Genomic DNA, 17,767 nt, shown 5'->3' with positions numbered 1-17,767 from the left:
AAAACTTGCAGTTTCAGCATAGCACAGTGCCTGGGAAACTGATAGGAAGCCCCAGTCTACAGGCCCTGAGACTGGGAAACCGATAACGTAGCTTTGTTGAGCTGGGGGTGATGACGCAGTTCTGCTGAGCTGGGAGTGATAACACAGTTCTGCAGAGCTGGAAGTAACAATACAGCTTTGCTCTGCAGGCTGTTGATCTTGCAAGGTCAAGGCACATATCTCTTCTTCTGGCAGCTCTTCTGGTATAAGGTACATCTCTTCTTCTCCTGCAGGTCCCAACATGTATGCTCTTATAAATGTCCACCAGACCAAATTTTTTAAATTTCTTAACATTTGTCAATCTCCAATATACTTTGTCATTTTGGCTGGTTGGATATTTTTGTTCAGTAGATTTTGCCTGAATTTGCTGTTTGCTAGGGCCAGAAATGTCGTCTTCAATTATACCTTTTCCTTTTAAAGTGTTACTATTTAACAGTCATTGATTATTCAGATTTGCATTTAAGTTATTGCTCTTTGTCTCCCTTAAAATTTGTGTTGTATTTTTTGCTGTTTAATAGTTTCACCAGCTTCACAATCTAGTGATGAATCTTTTGTTTATTTAACATGATAATTGCTTTTTTTTTCTAGATTTTATTTTTAAATAATCTCTACACCCAACGTGTCCATACTCATGACCCCAAGATCAAGAGTCTCGTGTTCTACTTACAGGGCCAGCCTGGTGACAGATCATTGCTTATTGTGCTTCCTCAGTGTGATATTTATATTTTTTTCAGAACTGAAAATTCTTAGTCATTTTCTCTTAAAAAATTTTGTAATGATTATTCTTTTTTGAGAAAGAGAGAGAGTGAGAGCATGAGCAGGGAGGGGCAGAGAGAGAGGGAAACACAGAATCCAAATCAGGCTCCGTGCTCTGAGCTGTCAGCACAGAGACCAATGCAGGGCTCTGAGATCATGACCTCAGCCAAAGTTGGACACTTAACCCACTGAGCCACCCAGGCATCCCTTAGTCATTTTCTCTTTAAATAATTTCTCACCTATTCTTTTCATTAATATTTTCTAGAACTCCTATGAGATTAATTCTTATTCTATCCATCGTATACCTTAACCTTTCTTTTTAATTTAATGTTTTATTTATTTTTGAGAGAGAGAGAGACAATATGTCCAGGGGAGGGTCAGAGAGAGAGGGAGACACAGAATCTGAAGACAGGCTCCAGGCTCTGAGTTAGCTGTCAGCACAGAGCCCGACGTGGCACTCAAACCCATGAACCATGAGGTCATGACCTGAGCCGAAGTTGGACACTTAACCAACTGAGCCTCTCAGGCATCCCTACCTTAACCTTTCTTACCTAGGTGATTTTCTGGATACCTTTTTCAGCTCTTGCTCCCAGAATACCAATGTTTTCTTCATCATTAGTCAATCTCCTCTTTAACACATTTGCTAGGTTTTTAATTTTAACTGCTATGGGTGTTTCCCTAGATGCTCATGTTTTATTTTCTGTTTGTTTCTTTTCCTTTGTGGATTCTTTCTTTATTCCCTGTATACCATATTAATGATACTGCTTACCCTTGTCCTCTCTGCTCAGGCCCAGATAAAAAGATTGTTTTCCAGCTTCTCTTGCTTGAAGTTGTGATCAAGAGACTTAGCTCTGGGCAGAGGAGTGTCGGCAGAGGTGATACAAGCAACTTCCAGGCCTGGCCCAGGTACACTTCTACTAGTTTGCAAGCTGTGTAAAGGTTGAGGCTCCAGCAGAGACTTCAATTAGCACATTCCTCTTGCGCCCATAACACAGTCAATCCAATTGTTGAAAAGATCTTGTGTCTCTAAAAGACTTGATGAGCTTAGCCACCTAGGAAAGTCACTGGAACTTTTTGATTATGGTATGAGGGAGAAATAAACTATGTAGTGTTATGCCAATAGTATTATTGTGGCTAATATTACTCAATAACTTAGGCACTTCAAAAATATTTATTTTATAGGTTTTTTTTTTCTTTCCAGGTCATCCTCTTATCTCAAATTGTGTGACACTAACTTTTCTGCCTGTGGTCTGTGTACTTTCCTTATTATTGACTGCTGCATCATAGGAGATGTAGTTTATTTCGGTGTGGGTTTTATATTTTTTAGTTTCAGTTTATTTTAATGAAAGTCAGTTTTTTTGAGCTCCATGTATGTAACTTTAAAGAAGCTTTTTTCAGAGGAATTCTTGAAATCTAAACCATGTGGGTTGTATACATTTGGACAGACACCTAAGCACTATGCATTTTTTCTCAAAGTTTGTATTTCCTTATTTTGAGAGAAAGAGAAGGGGGTGAGAGAGAGCTGGGGAGAGGCAGAGAGAAAGGAAGGCAGAGAATCCCAAGCAGGCTCTGCACTGATATCACAGATGAGCCCGATGTGGGGCTTGAATCTACGAACCGTGAGATCAAGACCTGAGCCAAAATAGTCAGATGTTCAACTGACTGAGTCACCTAGGCACCCCTACATTTTGGGGTTTATAAATCATAGTTACCTTTCCTCCTATCCAGACTCAAAGCAGAAAACATGCTTCCTCTCATTACCCTTGGTCATGGTTAGGGGTTGCTGGTCTATTTTTACATGGAAGGGGGGATTTTTGCAGGCTCTAGATTTGCCTGGATATCTTTGTTTCAGTCCCCCATCTCTCATAGACTCAAGGTCAGGATGCTTCATTGAGGTTTGTTAAAATTTAAGACTCTTATCCTTGGAGCCCACATCTAGATATGCCTCTCTCCTGGACTATGATAATAGCACCAGCTTGTAAGTAACTATTCTGGATTTGTTTCTGGTCCCCGCCTTTCTAAGCTCAAGTATGTATTAATTTTCTCTTATGTTTTACTTACCATTCATGTTGGGAATGAGAGTGAGAGGGGGGCCTCCAGTTCTGTCACTCAACTCCCAGAAAGTCCCACTCCTTTCTTTATTTTACAAATGAAAAAACGGAGTCTCATAGATGGGGATGAACATAGTGAAACTCACAGACCTATTTACTCGCACAGCACAGACTGGAATTTATCCACTCATGTTAGCTCTAAATTGAGTGAGTGGGTTGTGCTCAAAGGTCCTCCAGACATCTAGCAGAACACAGGGCAAAATAAAAACTCATTGACTGGTTTTCCCAACATAAAATAGTTTAGTTCTAGGTTTCTGATATTATGGGTACAAGGGATGTAAGAAGTATTTATGCTTTGAGGAAGGTGATCTCAATGGCCAAACTCAAGGCATATTAATTCCTTTGGCCCCTCTAGGCTCATGTACCTCTAGAATGGAAGGCAAACTTTTAGACACTTCAGAAAATGTGTTTGAGAGCCAGTTCTGTATTTAGATGACCAATGGGGAGAGCATGCCAGTGAGAATCTCCCTGTTGATGTGTCTTATGCCCCCTCTATTCTGATGTTTTATTTTATCTTCTCTGACTACCTTTTTGCCAGCACCTGATGCCCTTTAGTTCATTTCTTCACCAGTGCCAGCTCTGTGTGTATCCAGATTGCCACAGACTGTGGACCTCAGGAGCTTGATGAAAGTTAAGAGCACACCTGTCTGCTCACTAGGAAACGCTATCCTGGTGTTCCCTTGGCTGAACCCCTCCTTTGTGGCAAGCCCAGGTTGGCTGTCATTTCTATGAACTCTTCCCCAGAGAAAATCAATATTCTAAGACCTTATAGCAGTTCAAAGCCTACACTGATTACCTATTTATACATGCATCAGTTAACAGGTGTGAATTTGCTATCAGACACTTCCTTGCAAGGCTGTCACATTTCTTTGTTTTTCCAAATCAAATAACTGGTTCAGTTGTCCAGTCCTGCCTCTCCAGTAAATTCAAAGGCAGTTACGTTTTGGTCAGTTTTTCTAGTGTTTTGTTTGTTTTAATGTCATCCAAGAATTCCGTGTCTTATAGAGTAGAGAAATATGGGTAGGCATTGCCTCTGCCAGTCCAACATGCCTGAGCCCTTGCTTGACACTCTGGGGCCTGAACTAAGGCGACCGGCAGCGCCCCCTACGTGGGCGCGGGGAACCTGCTGCACTCAGCCTCCTGCCACCTGCTTGCTGAGAGCTAGTGGAACTGAGCCTTCCGCCTCCCTACCCTCACCGGCTTCCTCTTCCAAGCCCATGCCACCTCCTCAACGTCTAGGACTCGACTTAGCCCCTGACCATTGACTGATGTTTTCTCTGAGCCTCCCCTTGTCAATTAAATCTCTTCCGGGTAAAAACAAGGAGAAAGAGAAGGAAAAGGACAAAAACCTAAATCACACCATCAAGTTTGATTGTCCTTCCAGAAAGGGTGTAGGAAGTAACTTTTCAGTCTTCAATTTCCTTGAAAAGAGAACGAGACACAAAGAGGGTGTCCGCTGGGATTCCCATCACACACTTCTGCAGCGTTTCTCCTCCCCTATAGGATGTCTCCCAGTCAGAGATTTCCCCTCTTCTCTCAGCACTTCCAGAACCCAGATGAGAGTTGGAGGGGGGCTTCCTCTCAGGTCTGTTTTGCCTGGTTGGAAGGACTTCTCAACCTGTGGGAGCCTGGTTTCCAGTCCCTGTTACCCAGCCACTGTGGTAAGGGAGGAAGGACCCTGGAGGACTGGCTCCTGGTTCAGCTCTCTCTCAACAACCCGTGTAGTTTCTGCTTGAGAGCAGCAGGGAGCTGAGTGGGGACCAAGGACAAAAGGAGAGACAGAACCTGGCCTCGGACAGCCCCTGACTTGGCCGGAGGCGTGATGCGGAGGGACCGGGACAGCGGTGGAGACGGAGGCGGGGCGGGTTGCCCAGGCTGTAACCAGTGCGCCAGAGCGCACTTCCCACGTATACCGCTGGCTGCAGTTCCCCCGGCGGCCGCCGAGCAGCCCAGGCCCCCGCTAACTGGCTGGGGTGGGGGTGGGAGGTGGAGGTGGGGACGGGGGCGGGGCTCGTCACGTGGAGAAGCTGGCGGAGGCAGGCGGGGAGGGGGCGCGCTCTCGGTTCTTTAGAGGCGCGCGAGCCGAGCCAGGCGAGGCGGCTCCGCGGCCGCAGGCGCAGGCCCTGGCCGACTATCGAGACGCGGGGCGCGCCGGCCGTGACAGCTCTGAGTTCCAACATGCGCGGGTCGGTGTGGCTGGCTCTGGCCGCGTCGCTCTTGCACGGTAAAGCCGCGGGATCTTCCAGTCCTCTGCTCCTCCTCTGCGGGATCCCGGGCGCATCCTGGCGGCTCCGTGCGCCCCGCGCCCGGGCCAGGTTTGGGGGCTCGCGCCACCGAGGGACAGTGGGCGGCGCTGCTTGCCGGGGGCTGTCCGGGGAATGAGAGCTCCGTTCGTCTGGGTTGCTTGCTTTGCGAGGCGGGGGTCCACGAGCAGGGGGCGTGGGGTGCACCCCTGCTGGCCTTCCCTGAGCAGCCCGCCGGGCTCTCCTCTCCTTAAGTGTCCCTGCAAGGCGAGTTCCAGAGGAAGCTCTACAAGGAGCTGGTCAAGAACTACAACCCCTTGGAGAGGCCCGTGGCCAACGACTCTCAGCCACTCACCGTCTACTTCTCCCTGAGCCTCCTGCAGATCATGGACGTGGTAAGTCCCGGCCCTGGCCTCAGGGTTGCCCTTTCCCCGCCATGGGCTCCGAGGGGTCGCGGAAGCATCAGGCTGCCAGGCGGGGTAGCTTGGCTGGGACACGCTAGCTGGCTCTTGGCGAGGCGGGCCCGCGCTCTGCCCCCGACCTGAGTCTGCTCTCTGCTTCGTAACTCAGTTTCCCCATCTGCTTTATGCCTCAGTTTCCTCACCCACCGAGGAGGAACCCCGTGAAGCATGTTCCACTGTCCCAGCCACCTGTGCATGGGTACTTTAGTCTCACCTTTCTCTCAGCTTAGAATCAAGGATGAAAGTATTCCCTGAGCAAGAATCAGCAAGAATAGGGTCCAAATAGTCACATTTTAGTACTCCTTATGTTATAAGTGTTAGCATGCGGTGCGTGTTAATTTTGCCATCTCTAGACTTTGCTGCTGCCTGAGGTAGGTATATAGTTTCTTTGGGTAGGGGCTTGGCCTTGGGCTTTGCAGCTGGTTAATCTGTCCAGGCAGATGGCCAGCTGTGAGTATTTACATGCCCCTAGCCCTAATACCAATAATGGGCTTCCCCCCCACCCCACCACCTTACTTGTGAAAGTAGTGCTGGGAGTCCAGCTCTGAGTCCACACCCGAGATACACTTGTCTGTTCATTCAGGCAGCTGCTCTCAGCCCCATGGGATTCTTTCTTTGTGAACTTATCAGTGCTCACTTTATTTGGCAAATCTGTATGATATGTTTAAGTTCTTTTTCTGTTGCTCTTCTAGATGCTGGGAAGGTTCAGTTTTCATTATCATATCCTTCATACAATACAAATATTTTACAAAAGTTAAACCCCATTCGTTATAAATGGGTTTCCGTGTGGAGTCTGTATAAGGCATTAGATTCTGTTCTGGGGCAGGTAGGGGTAGGAGTGGGACACAGGGATGGTGGTATTCAGGGAGGAAAGAGGTGTGTGCATGGCCTCAGTTCCACACTGAAAGTGCTAAGAGCCACCAGAGAGGTTCAGATAAGTGGTGTAAGAAGACGTGATATTTCATAATCTTACAAATAAAGAGTACCCACACTACCACACTGATGTGTGTTGCATCAGTTAACCTAGTTAGAATTGCCATGATGAATGTCTTCCTCTACCTTACTACACCTGTGTTAAATGTGTACTTTCTCCTACAGTTAGAACTATGCTTTAAAATATTCAATGTATATGTCATGACATGGTCAACTTATCATGAAAGGAGGTCTGTAAAGAAAGACACGTGTCATTGTACAGGTTACAAAAGAGCAAAATTTGCTGTTTACAGAGCTTGGATTATAGGAGAGGGGAAAGGATGGAGAGTTGGAGTTAGGGGAAGAGAGGCTCTAACATTGAATGAAGCCAGGTCAGAAAAATGCAAGTGCAGAGGCTTTGGGAGGGACACAAGTCTCTGGGTGTTTGGAGAGGCAAGTACTTTACAGAGCAACTTCTCTGTTACTTCAAGAGGTTCAGGATTCGAACTTGGGAGCCTTGACAGGTTCTGGCTCTGACAGTTTTTGGGTGGTTGCTATTAGGTAAGTTTTGTAAGTGATCTGAGCCTGTACTATGCTGTTAATGAAATAGGATGAGGATGATAGCATTTTATTGGGTCACTGTGATGAGCTAAAGATGTGAAGGCACTTTGAAAGACCACAAAGGTAGCACATTACTATGGTCATTTTCATTAAAACATACCAAACAACATTCCCCACCCTGTGCCTTACACACATGATAAAGAATGCAGTTAACACACTACACAGTTGGTACATGATAGGCTGGGAAGGTGAAACCCACCTCCCACTATCCCATTTTTCCAGGATTGGCTCCAGCCAGCAAGATGATCTCACCATGGGTATGGTCCACAGCTGCCTCTCTTGAGTGGTCCTTGTGCTGGCTGGATGGCATGTCAAGTTACAGTGGCTACTTAGCCAAGGAGTAGGAACAGTGAGCAGGTGAAGCTGTCATTCTAAGGCTGGCCATTTCTTTTGGAGAAGAGACCACTCACTGAGCAGCTGCAAGCTTCTTTCTGAGTGTGTTTGCCTCTCTAAGAGACCCTTAAGGAATCAGGGTATACAAGGGATTTGGGGGTCTTATGAGAAGTTTAGGCATAAGCTTGAGTTACACAATGTGACAAAGAAATAATAAAACACAAACTTGTGTCAAGTTAGGAAATTTTAAAAAATAACAAAAATCATGACTACTGGGTATCATCATCATTATAGTATTAGAGAAGCACATGTTAAGACAATCATTAGCAGTGTGAGGTCATGGGAAGGTGGGAGGGGGGAAAAGCCTTGATCTCTCCTTGGCTGTCCAGCCATGAACCCATTGAACTTCCTAGAAAGGCAATGCTGCAAGCTCATGGTGCAGCAGGTTTCCTTACCTCTTTAAGCCCTGTTTCTTCATGTGTATAATAAGAATAATCATACCCACTTCACTAGGTTTCAAGAGGATTAAATAAGAAAAAATGCTTGACAGACACTAGTGATTCACTAAAGGTTTGCTCAATCTTAATTATATAGCTACTCAGCTCAGAGGTTGGGAAGTTGATCCCTGGAAAGGTGTAGTCACAAAGTTGCTCATTGGTTAGAGGCAGAACTGCAAGTTTTGCATCTCTTGCTTCGTTTAGAATTGGTAACTACTTTTCAGAAGAGTTAGCTTAATTAATTTAAACTGGCTGAACTGTAACTGATTGAGTGTGACTGTCCTGAGATCCTAGGTAAAAAGGAAGTCTCTAGCAGAAATGATGAAATATGCAAACATTTGTATTCCAGTTGGAGTTAACTCTGCCTGGTTTTGAAGCAGAGCCAGGGCTCTCCAGCTGGAATCTTAGCACCCTGGACAGAGACACAGAGGCTCTCCTAAGGGATTCATTTGACAGTCTTGACTGGTACAAGATTCTCTATAAATTTGCTAACAGGGGTCACTTACGCACTCTGACTGGGATGTTCTAGAGACCATTATCCCTCCCCCCAAGTCTTGTTATTGTTCCCCTTTTTGCCAGCAGAGATTTCCTGGCTGGAGTGATAGGGAGTTGGCATATGATACTATATATTTTATTTTCATGAAAGATCATTTCTCTTTCACCAATTTATTCCCCATATATTTACTGAGCTTGTTTTGTGAACTTTGCTTGATTCAGGGGATTCATAAATGAATAAGAGATGGTTTCTACTTTTAAAACTCCTCACAATATGGCTAGGGAGACTGACATGGAGATTCAAGACTATGACATGTGGGATTTAACATACATGCGTATACAAAGTGCTACAAATACACATAGAAGAAAAACATTTATTTCCAGCAAGCATGGCTGGGAATAGTTTCAAAGCGGAGGTAGTTATATTTCTAAAATTGAGTAGGAATTTGCCAATTGAAGAAAGTAGGAGAGACTTTCCAGGTGATGGGAGCAGGGTGAGGAAAGACAGAGAGTTTGGTGGAGGGCAGCATACCTTAAGCAACATGAGTTCTATGAAGCACTGGATCCTGGTTAATCTTGGCTACAGATTTTACTGCAAGATTTCTTAAAATATTGAATGCTGTCATGTTTATCAAGAACTTCTAAAAAAGGGATATAGTATTGACCAAACTACTCATATTTTTTTTTACAGACTCTTTTGTAAGAATTACATTCTAGAAACGCACCTTGTGGGGTCAAGGATAAGATTATTTTTTTGTTAAAAATTATGAGTTGAGTTCAGAGACAGGAGGGAAATATAGTGTAATGTGTCATGTATGTTCTTGCATAGTTGAGATTTTGCCCTAGTTTGGGTGTCTCAGAGGGCATAAAGAGGCAGGGTGCCAGGGGATTTGTGAAGCTGCAAGATCAGCTTGCCATAGCAAATTTTCCTAGAAATAGAAACAATCCAAACTGTGATATTTGTATTAAATCCAAGTATAAATTATAGATTAGAATGAAAAAAGATGCATACATTTTAAAGACCAAGCATGTGTTTTCAAAGGGATTGCTTTATGTGCTGTGGTCTGTTCTAGCTATTTAATAGGCTCCATGGTGAAATGCTGGGAAGGTGTGGTGGATTTTTAAGCAGAGGAGGGATGTAACCAGATCCGTGTTTATTTATATAGAGGATGTTGAGGGCAGTATGTGTGTGGGATAGTTTGGAGAGGAGAAGAAGTGTAGGCAAGGGATGAAGAGGTCGAAACTTCTCACATTGTGGGAAAGTGAGAAGTGGACAGAATCCAGAGACACTTTGGATAGCCAATCTGTGATGTATAACTGTTTACGTAAATTTCATGTAGCCATACAAATAAATTTGTTATGTAAAAGTGCCTAAGTTATTCCTAAATGCATACTCTGACTCACAGCACTTATTAATTTACTTCGTGGGCTTGTAGCTGGGCTGTGAATGAGATAAGACACAAGAAATCATTTTGAAGTATTGCAAATGCAGGGTTCTAAACTGCCAAGAGTTTCCATAATATTTCTCCTTTATTTGTGCCATTTAGTAATTCACCTGTACGCATATATCTTACGGCCATTCTAAGTGTTGATTTGCATAAAATAAATGTGCACAGTTATGAAAGCCTGTCCAGAAGGCAAGGATTTTAAAATGAATAATGTGAATCAACACATAATTATACACAATGTAAAACGCATAATTATGCACAAATGATTTTTGGCATTTTATAGATTTTACTTTTAGATTCAGCCTTTTAGAAGTGTTAGTCACAAGACAGTAGAACTAAGTGGTCATGCATTTGGGGTTTGCTATGACCAGTGGTAGGCATGGTTGTGGAGCTCTAAGCTTGTATGTTACCTGACACATCCCCAAGGTGGCCTTTGCTTTTGCCAGACTTAGGATTTTGCATCTACTAGGTACTATTTATAATGCTATAACTCTAACTTAACGTTATCAAACATTAACTTGAATATCTTGAACATTATCTATGAAGACACCCCAAGGTACAAGTAAGTATCCTAATAATGTTTGTATACATGATATTTCTTTTTTTATTTATAGTTTATTGTCAAGTTGGTTTCCATATAACACCCAGTGCTTTTCCCCACAAGTGCCCTCCTCCATGTCGATCACCCCCCTCCCCTTTCCCCTTCTCCCTTCAGCTCTCAGTTTGTTTTCAGTATTCAAGCATCTCTCATGATTTGTCTCCCTCCCTCTCCCTAACTCCTTATCCCCTCTTCCCCTCCCCATGGTCCTCTGTTAGGTTTCTCCTATTAGACCTATGAGTGAAAATATATGGTGTCTGTCCTTCTCTCCACCTGATTTATTTCGCTTAGAATGACACTCTTGAGGTCCATCCACATTGCTAGAATGGCCAGATTTCATTTTTTCTCATTGCCATGTAGTATTCCATTGTATAGATAAACCACATCTTCTTGATCCATTCATCAGTTGATGGACATTTAGGCTCTTTTCATGATTTGGCTATTATTGAAAGCTGCTATGAACATTGGAGTACATGTGCTCCTATGCATCAGCACTCCTGTATCCCTTGGATAAATCCCCAGCAGTGCTATTGCTGGATCATAGGGGATTTCTATTGATGATCTTTTGAGGAACCTCCACACTGTTTTCCAGAGCGGCTGCACCAGTTTACATTGCCACCAACAGTGTAGGAGGGTGCCTGTTTCTCCACATCCTCACCAGCATCTATAGTCTCTTGATTTGTTCATTTTAGCCACTCAGACTGGCATGAGGTGGTATCTCCATGTGGTTTTGATTTGTATTTCTCTGATGATGAGTGACGCTGAGCATCATTTACACGATATTTCTTAAAACTACAAATGTAATATATATTTTCTGCAGGAAACAAACAAACAAACAAGAAAAAGCCAAGAGGGGGGAAATTATCATCCAAGTCACTATTACTCAAGCCATTCTGGTATAGTTCATGGTCTCTTTTTTCTGTGTTTATAGAGTGTGTAGAGAAATATTTAAAAATTAAAAGTGTAGGAGTTCCTGGGTAACTCATTTGGTGAAGCATCAAACTCTCAATTTTAGCTCATGTCATGATCTCATGGTTTGTGAATTTGAGCCCTACATCAGGCTCAGCACTGGGGATGGAATCTGTTTAAGATAACCTCTCTCCCTCCTCTGCTCGTGCGTGCACTGCACTTGACCTCTCTTTGTCAAAAAAAAAAAAAAGTGAGGGCTCCTGTATGGTTCAGTTGGCTAAGTGTCTGACTCTTCCCTCCCTCATCTCAAAAATAAACTAAAAAAAAGTATAGAACCCCATTTTAGCACCTTAAACCATATTAGCAAGCATTAATTTTAAAGTGATGCAAAGAAATCTCAGCATCCCACAACTTTTCTGCCATATTAACTCCTCCCTAAAAATATGCCACATAGTAAAAAAATATGAGTTTTGAAATAAAATTGAATTAATTTTTCATTATCCTGCATATCTTACCATTAGTGCATGTTCAGTCTCTGTCTCTCTTTATATTTTAGAAATCGGTTAAAAAGTGTATATTGAAATGATTCATGATGTTTCTTTTAAGTTACATGAGATGATTCATGATGTTGTTTCTAAGCCTAGTTGCCTTTTTATTTTGTCCCAGTCCATATGAAGAATTGTAGATATAATACAAGGGTCTTGAGGATACTGTCTTTATCCACTTTCATGTTTGTTTCTGGCCATCATCTGGGTCATGGCACCAGCACAAGCACAAACTACCTTAATCCAGTTAGTCATTGAGAAGATGATGCCCTGGACTTCCATCCCTATAAGGGTTTCTCTGCTTTTGATTTTTGCTTATACATACCTGGATGTAAATATAGAGAATTTTCTAGAGTTTTCTTTCTTTTTGGTGGACCTTGAACCCCTGTTTTGTTCCCCTTGCTCTTAAGTCCATCAAGATCTGCTTAATTTTTTGGTCTCATAGGCACTGTTTTAGGAATCATCAAATGGTTCCCAAAAGATGTCATAAACTCTGTTAACTACTCAGGGCTTCCCTCTCCTTCTGGATCTTGATGCTACAATTCCTCATTGCTCTATTAAGTTCTCTGGTGTTTTTATGCACATGGTCATTGCATTTTCCATCCTTTCTAACTGTTCTAACTGGATGATTCATGAGAACCATTGTGTTAATCACTGATGGTAGCAGAATCAAAATTCTAAATTAAGGCATGTTTGCAATACACCTTTATAATTGATATAGATTTATTATGGTAGGGATTTTATCTCTCTCAAACCTCTTTATAGCTTTGGGTCATAAATAAACATACAAATGCTTTAGCTTTATAGACCGAGGGTTATGGGCCCTTTTACTAAAGGAATTTTTCTTATAAATGTTGCTTTTCAGGTCTACCACTGAAGGAATTCCCCAAAGGGCTCAGTTTTCTCAGAGTTGCTGATTCCTCCCTGACATGCTGTTAAAGGAAGAGAAATAGTCTTGTTATGGAGGGATGCCAAACAAAATCTCTATTCTCTCATTGATTTATTAGGATTAGGTAGTGTTTTAATCCTCAGAGAAGAGGAGAGTAATTTGGAACCTTCTAATAGGAATTCCCATGGTATTTATTTCAGTAATTTGTTGACAATCAACATCAGCTATAAATCATTTTAGCAAAACCCAAAAACAAACAACTCCTCCAAACCAAAACTGTTGTAAAATAGTGGGTCTGTGGACCTACTTATGTGTATATAAACACACACTACACACACACGGGTGCACACACACATACCTATTCTTATCTCTGCTTATAGAATATTTTCTTTTGATATCTCTAAATGAGATATCATATAATAGGCTTAAGTTTCCATGAAGAAAAGCTAGAAGTTACAGAAAAAGCTAAGGAATCACAGCTCCCAGATTGCCAGAATAATGGAATAAAACTAACATGAGATTAAATGTTGGGGCCCAGTAGGCAAAAAATACCCTCAAACAATATTTGGCCTCCTGGGTCCCACATATGGCTTCTGTTCATCCTATGATTTTCTCATTGCTTTGCTAAGAGGCATATACTTTTAGGCTCTGATTCAACTTGGGTCAGTCAGTGACCTTCCCTTACTTTATTTTCTGGCTCTTTGTCTGCTGTTGGGAGTGAACATAATCCTCAGCCAAAAGATTTGCTTATAAAAGGATCAGCATCTTACCCTTGAATAATTGATGAAGGGCCTTAAGGAATGTATATCTCCTCATAGAATTCTTCAGGTTTATTTTATGTTTAAAACCAGACTATTATTAGGGGATTCTTCTTTTGTAATGACTTAATCCTGTTACTTACCACTGTCCTGATAAGAATGACCTTGTCCGGAGCATGTCTTCAAGGACCTTGAACTATGTAACCATTAAAGAAATTATGTAATCACCCATGGTATATAAGACCCTGGCTATCTTAATAAAGGGTGGCTTTTTACCAACCACCATCCACGTTGTCTGTCTTGTCTGTCTTGTTCATCTTGTCCATCTTGTCCATCTTCTTTTCTAGAGATATTGTGCCGACACTAACCCCCTACTCGGGAACTTTCGACCGTGGTGCGTGGGTTGGTCCAAGGAATTGTACAAAAGCCTCCATTCTGGGTTAAAAGTCACTGAAGGAGAATGGGCTGTGGGAAAGTCTTAGACGTGTGCCTGACTCCAGGCTCCAAGTCAGGTAGTAGATGAAGGAGCTGATCTGTCCCAGTGACAGGTGGAAGTTGGTAAAGGTGGAGGGAATTATAACTGTGATAGTTAACAAATGCCATCTATGTGAGATGATTCTCAAAGTGAGGAATTTACTCTCGGGTCCAGAAGGCATATGGATAAAATAAGAGAATTGAGGTATCCCCCCCACCCCGAAAACCCATTAGCATGACACTGAACATGACGGTTTAATTTTGCCCTTCTCTAGAAATTTATACAGGTGGAATAATACAGCACATAGTGTGTATTCTTTTGGGTCTGGTTATTTTTGCTCAATTTTGTTTTTGTGAGAGTACATTCAAGTTGTTGCCTGTTGTAGTTTTCATATCCTTACTGTACGAATATAACATTTGTTATTCTGTTGATGGATAGTTGGATTCCAGCTTTTGTCTTTTAAGAACTCTGCCATGAATATTCTTATTGTACATGTCTTTTGATGCACATGTGTGTGCATTTCTGCCTATCAAAGGTGTGTATGTATAGAAATGGACTCTGTAAGTCATGAAGTGGCAATATCTTTGTTTTTCCAATGAAGCCAAATTATTTTATTTATTTTTAAATGTTTATTTTATTTATTTTGAGAGAGACACACACACACACACACAGAGAGAGAGAGAGAGAGAGAGAGAGAGAGAGAGAGAGAGAATCCCAAGCAGGCTCCATGCCATCAGGTGCAGAGCTTAACACAGGGCTTGAACTCATGAATTGTGAGATCATGACCAGAGCTGAAATTGAGAGCTGGCTGCTTCACCCGCTGGGCCACCCAGATAACCCCAAGTGATTTTTAAAAATTTTTAATGTTTATTTATTTTTGAGAGAGAGAGAGAGAGATAGAGGCAGACTGCAAGTGGGGGAGAGGCAGAGAGAGTGAAGGAGACACAGAATCCCGAAGCAGACTCCAGGATCTGAGCTGTTGCACAGAGCCCAATGTGGGGCTCAAACCCATGACTTCTGAGATCATGACCTGAGCTGAAGTTGGTTGCTTAACCTATTGAGCCACCCAGGTGCCCCATGGGACCCCCAAATGATTAAAAAAATGGATATATACCAATTAACATTCTTACCAGCAGTGTATGAAAAATTCTTGTTGCCCTACATACTCACCAACCCTTGGTATTTTCAGTCTCTTTTATTTGTCACTCTGGTGGGTGGGGAGTAATACTTCTTTGTGATTTTATTATTTATTTACATGTTTATTATTCTGAGAGAGAGAGAGAGAGAAGGAGATAGTATAAATGGGGGAGGGCCGGGGGTGGGGGGGAGAGAGAGAGAATCCCAAGCAGGCTTAGTGGGACTGAACACCATGAACCTTGAGATAATGACTAGAGCTGAGATCAAGAGTCTGATCCTTAACCAGCTAAGCCACCCAGGCCCCCTTCTTTGTGATTTTAGTTTATTTTAAAGAGAGAGGGAGAGAGCAAGGGAGTGAGCAGGGAAGGGATAGAGAGAGAGGGAGAGAGAATCCCAAGCAGGCTCCACAATGTCCCTGCAGAGCCTGATTTGGGGCTCTCAACTCACAAACTGAGAGATCATAACCTGAGCCGAGATCAAGAGCCAGATACTTAAGATACTGAGCAGCCCAGGTACTCCTTCTTCCTTGTGATTCTCATTAGCAGTTCACAAATTACCAGTGAAATCAAGGACATTTTCATTTCTTAATTTTCGGCTTGGTTATTTTTTTTTTTTTGAAAAGCCTCTATTCAGGTCTCTTGACTGTTTTTATCTTGTTTTTGTTTCTTTTGTGTTGTTTTTCCTTATTGGTTTATCTGATTTTTTTTCTATATTATGAATATGAGCCCTTAGGCACTTAAATGCTTTTGCAAATATTCCCTTAAACTCTTGGCTTATTTTTTTTTTTTGCCCTTTTAATGTTTGTTCTTTCTGTTTTTGGTAAATCTTTAATTGAAGTGTAATATACTTCTAGAGAGATGGTGTCTTGATGAACAGCAATTCTCATTATAATGTGACCCAACTCATGAAACTTTTTTTATGTTTAATGCTTATTGTGTCCCATTTAAAAACTCTTTCTCTTTTCTCAACGTCATTAAGATATTTTCCGTTAGAGGCTTTTTGTTGTTTTTTTATTATTTTTCATATTTTATGTACCATCTACTTAGAATTTATTTTTAATTTAGTATAGTTTATTTTTTAAATATTTATTTATTTTGAGAGAGAGAGTGAGAGAGAGCAAGAGTGAGCAAGAGTGAGAAAGAGAGTGAGCGAGAGGGAGAGAGCAAGCGAGAGAGAGAGAGAGAGAGAGAGAGAGAATATGAGCAGGGAACTGGCAGAGAGAAAGGAAGAGAGAATTTCAAGCAGGGTCTGCACTGTCAGCACAGAGCCCAATGTGGGGCTCCAACCCATGACCCATGAGATCATGATCTGAGCCAAAATCAAGAGTCAGATGCTTAACTGACTGAGCTGCCCAGGTACCTCTTAATTTAGTATAGTTTAAAGGGTATTTGTCTTAAAATAGTTTTGTGGAAATCTTGACTAATGATTTATTCTGTTTTTCAAAGATAATTAAAGGATTGTTAGTTTAATTGCTGTGTGATTGTTGAACTATATCATACTTGGATTTATGTTATCCACTGTGTCTGCCTTCAGATTGACATTTTAGTTATTTAATGTGTGTATAATATGGAGAAAATGTATAGGCTGTGACATTTTTAAATATTTAAACATGTCAATATGACATACAGGAGATACAGAGTCAACAGTAAAGGATTTATAAGAGGCCCTAGCCCCTAATCCTGCATTTCCCCATTCCCCAGAGACCTCCAGTCACCTGTTTCTGATTATGACTCTTACTTTAATACTCCATTTATTAGTCCTTGATTGATCAACTTTATCCATTTGCTATTGACTTCTTGTTATGACAGGATATGAACTTGGCTCCCTCACCACAGCTCCCCCCTTCTACTCTCACACCACTGTTGTCACTTTCACTGATCACATTTAAACTTTCAAAAAACAGTTCTTATGACTTTTTGTCATTTCTGTTATCTATAATTGCGTTTCCCCTCTCTGTAAGCACTCCAGTTCTGTCCGTTCTGTTTTATAAATTCCTGTGTCCATGTTAGTAACCTTTAATTCTCTCTTGTAATCATATTTAATTTCTCTGTAATTTGATTCTATTGTTTGATTCTATTTTTTAAGTAGCCTTTATGATTTTGTGACAGTGTAAACTGTATTCTCTGCAAAGCCATTTTTCTGAGCCTGTACTTCCTTCTTTATGGGTCCAATGTTGTGGCTTCTGGGCCATTCAGTGAGGTGGACTGTATCTGTTGTCTACTGATCCTGGTGTCAAATTCAAATGTTCCAGGGGGAGCGGAGGAGGGAGAGAGAGTTGGGGAGAGAGAGGGATGCAAAACTTGAGAGACTATTGAATGCTGAGAATGAACTGAGGGTTGAGGGGGAAGGGGGAGGGGGGAAAAGAGGTGGTGGTGATGGTGGAGGCACTTAAGGGGAAGAGCACTGGGTGTTGTATGGAAAACAATTTGACAATAAAATATTATGGGAAAAATGTTCTTTTTTTAATGATTTATTTTTTTAATTTATTTAAATTTATTTTTAATTTTAAAAGAGAGAGAGAAAGAGCAGGAGAGGGGCAG

General features: G+C 41.9%; 1 protein-coding gene across 1 annotated transcript in view; it reads left to right on the top strand.

The window, feature by feature from the left end:
* The first annotated feature begins 5,027 nt into the window (after positions 1-5,027).
* CHRNA7 (cholinergic receptor nicotinic alpha 7 subunit) overlaps positions 5,028-17,767 on the top strand; it is a 120,888-nt gene continuing 108,148 nt past the window's right edge. Inside the window, exons 1-2 of the mRNA XM_029952690.1 lie at positions 5,028-5,130; positions 5,405-5,544. Of these exons, the coding sequence (XP_029808550.1) occupies positions 5,085-5,130; positions 5,405-5,544 (186 nt within the window). The 5' untranslated portion in view covers positions 5,028-5,084. The remainder of the gene's footprint in view (positions 5,131-5,404; positions 5,545-17,767) is intronic.

This window comes from Suricata suricatta, chromosome 9, assembly GCF_006229205.1.
Source record: "Suricata suricatta isolate VVHF042 chromosome 9, meerkat_22Aug2017_6uvM2_HiC, whole genome shotgun sequence".
Lineage (NCBI taxonomy): Eukaryota > Metazoa > Chordata > Mammalia > Carnivora > Herpestidae > Suricata > Suricata suricatta.
Note: the sequence above shows the minus strand (reverse complement) of the source record. Positions and strands in the feature narration are given on the sequence as shown.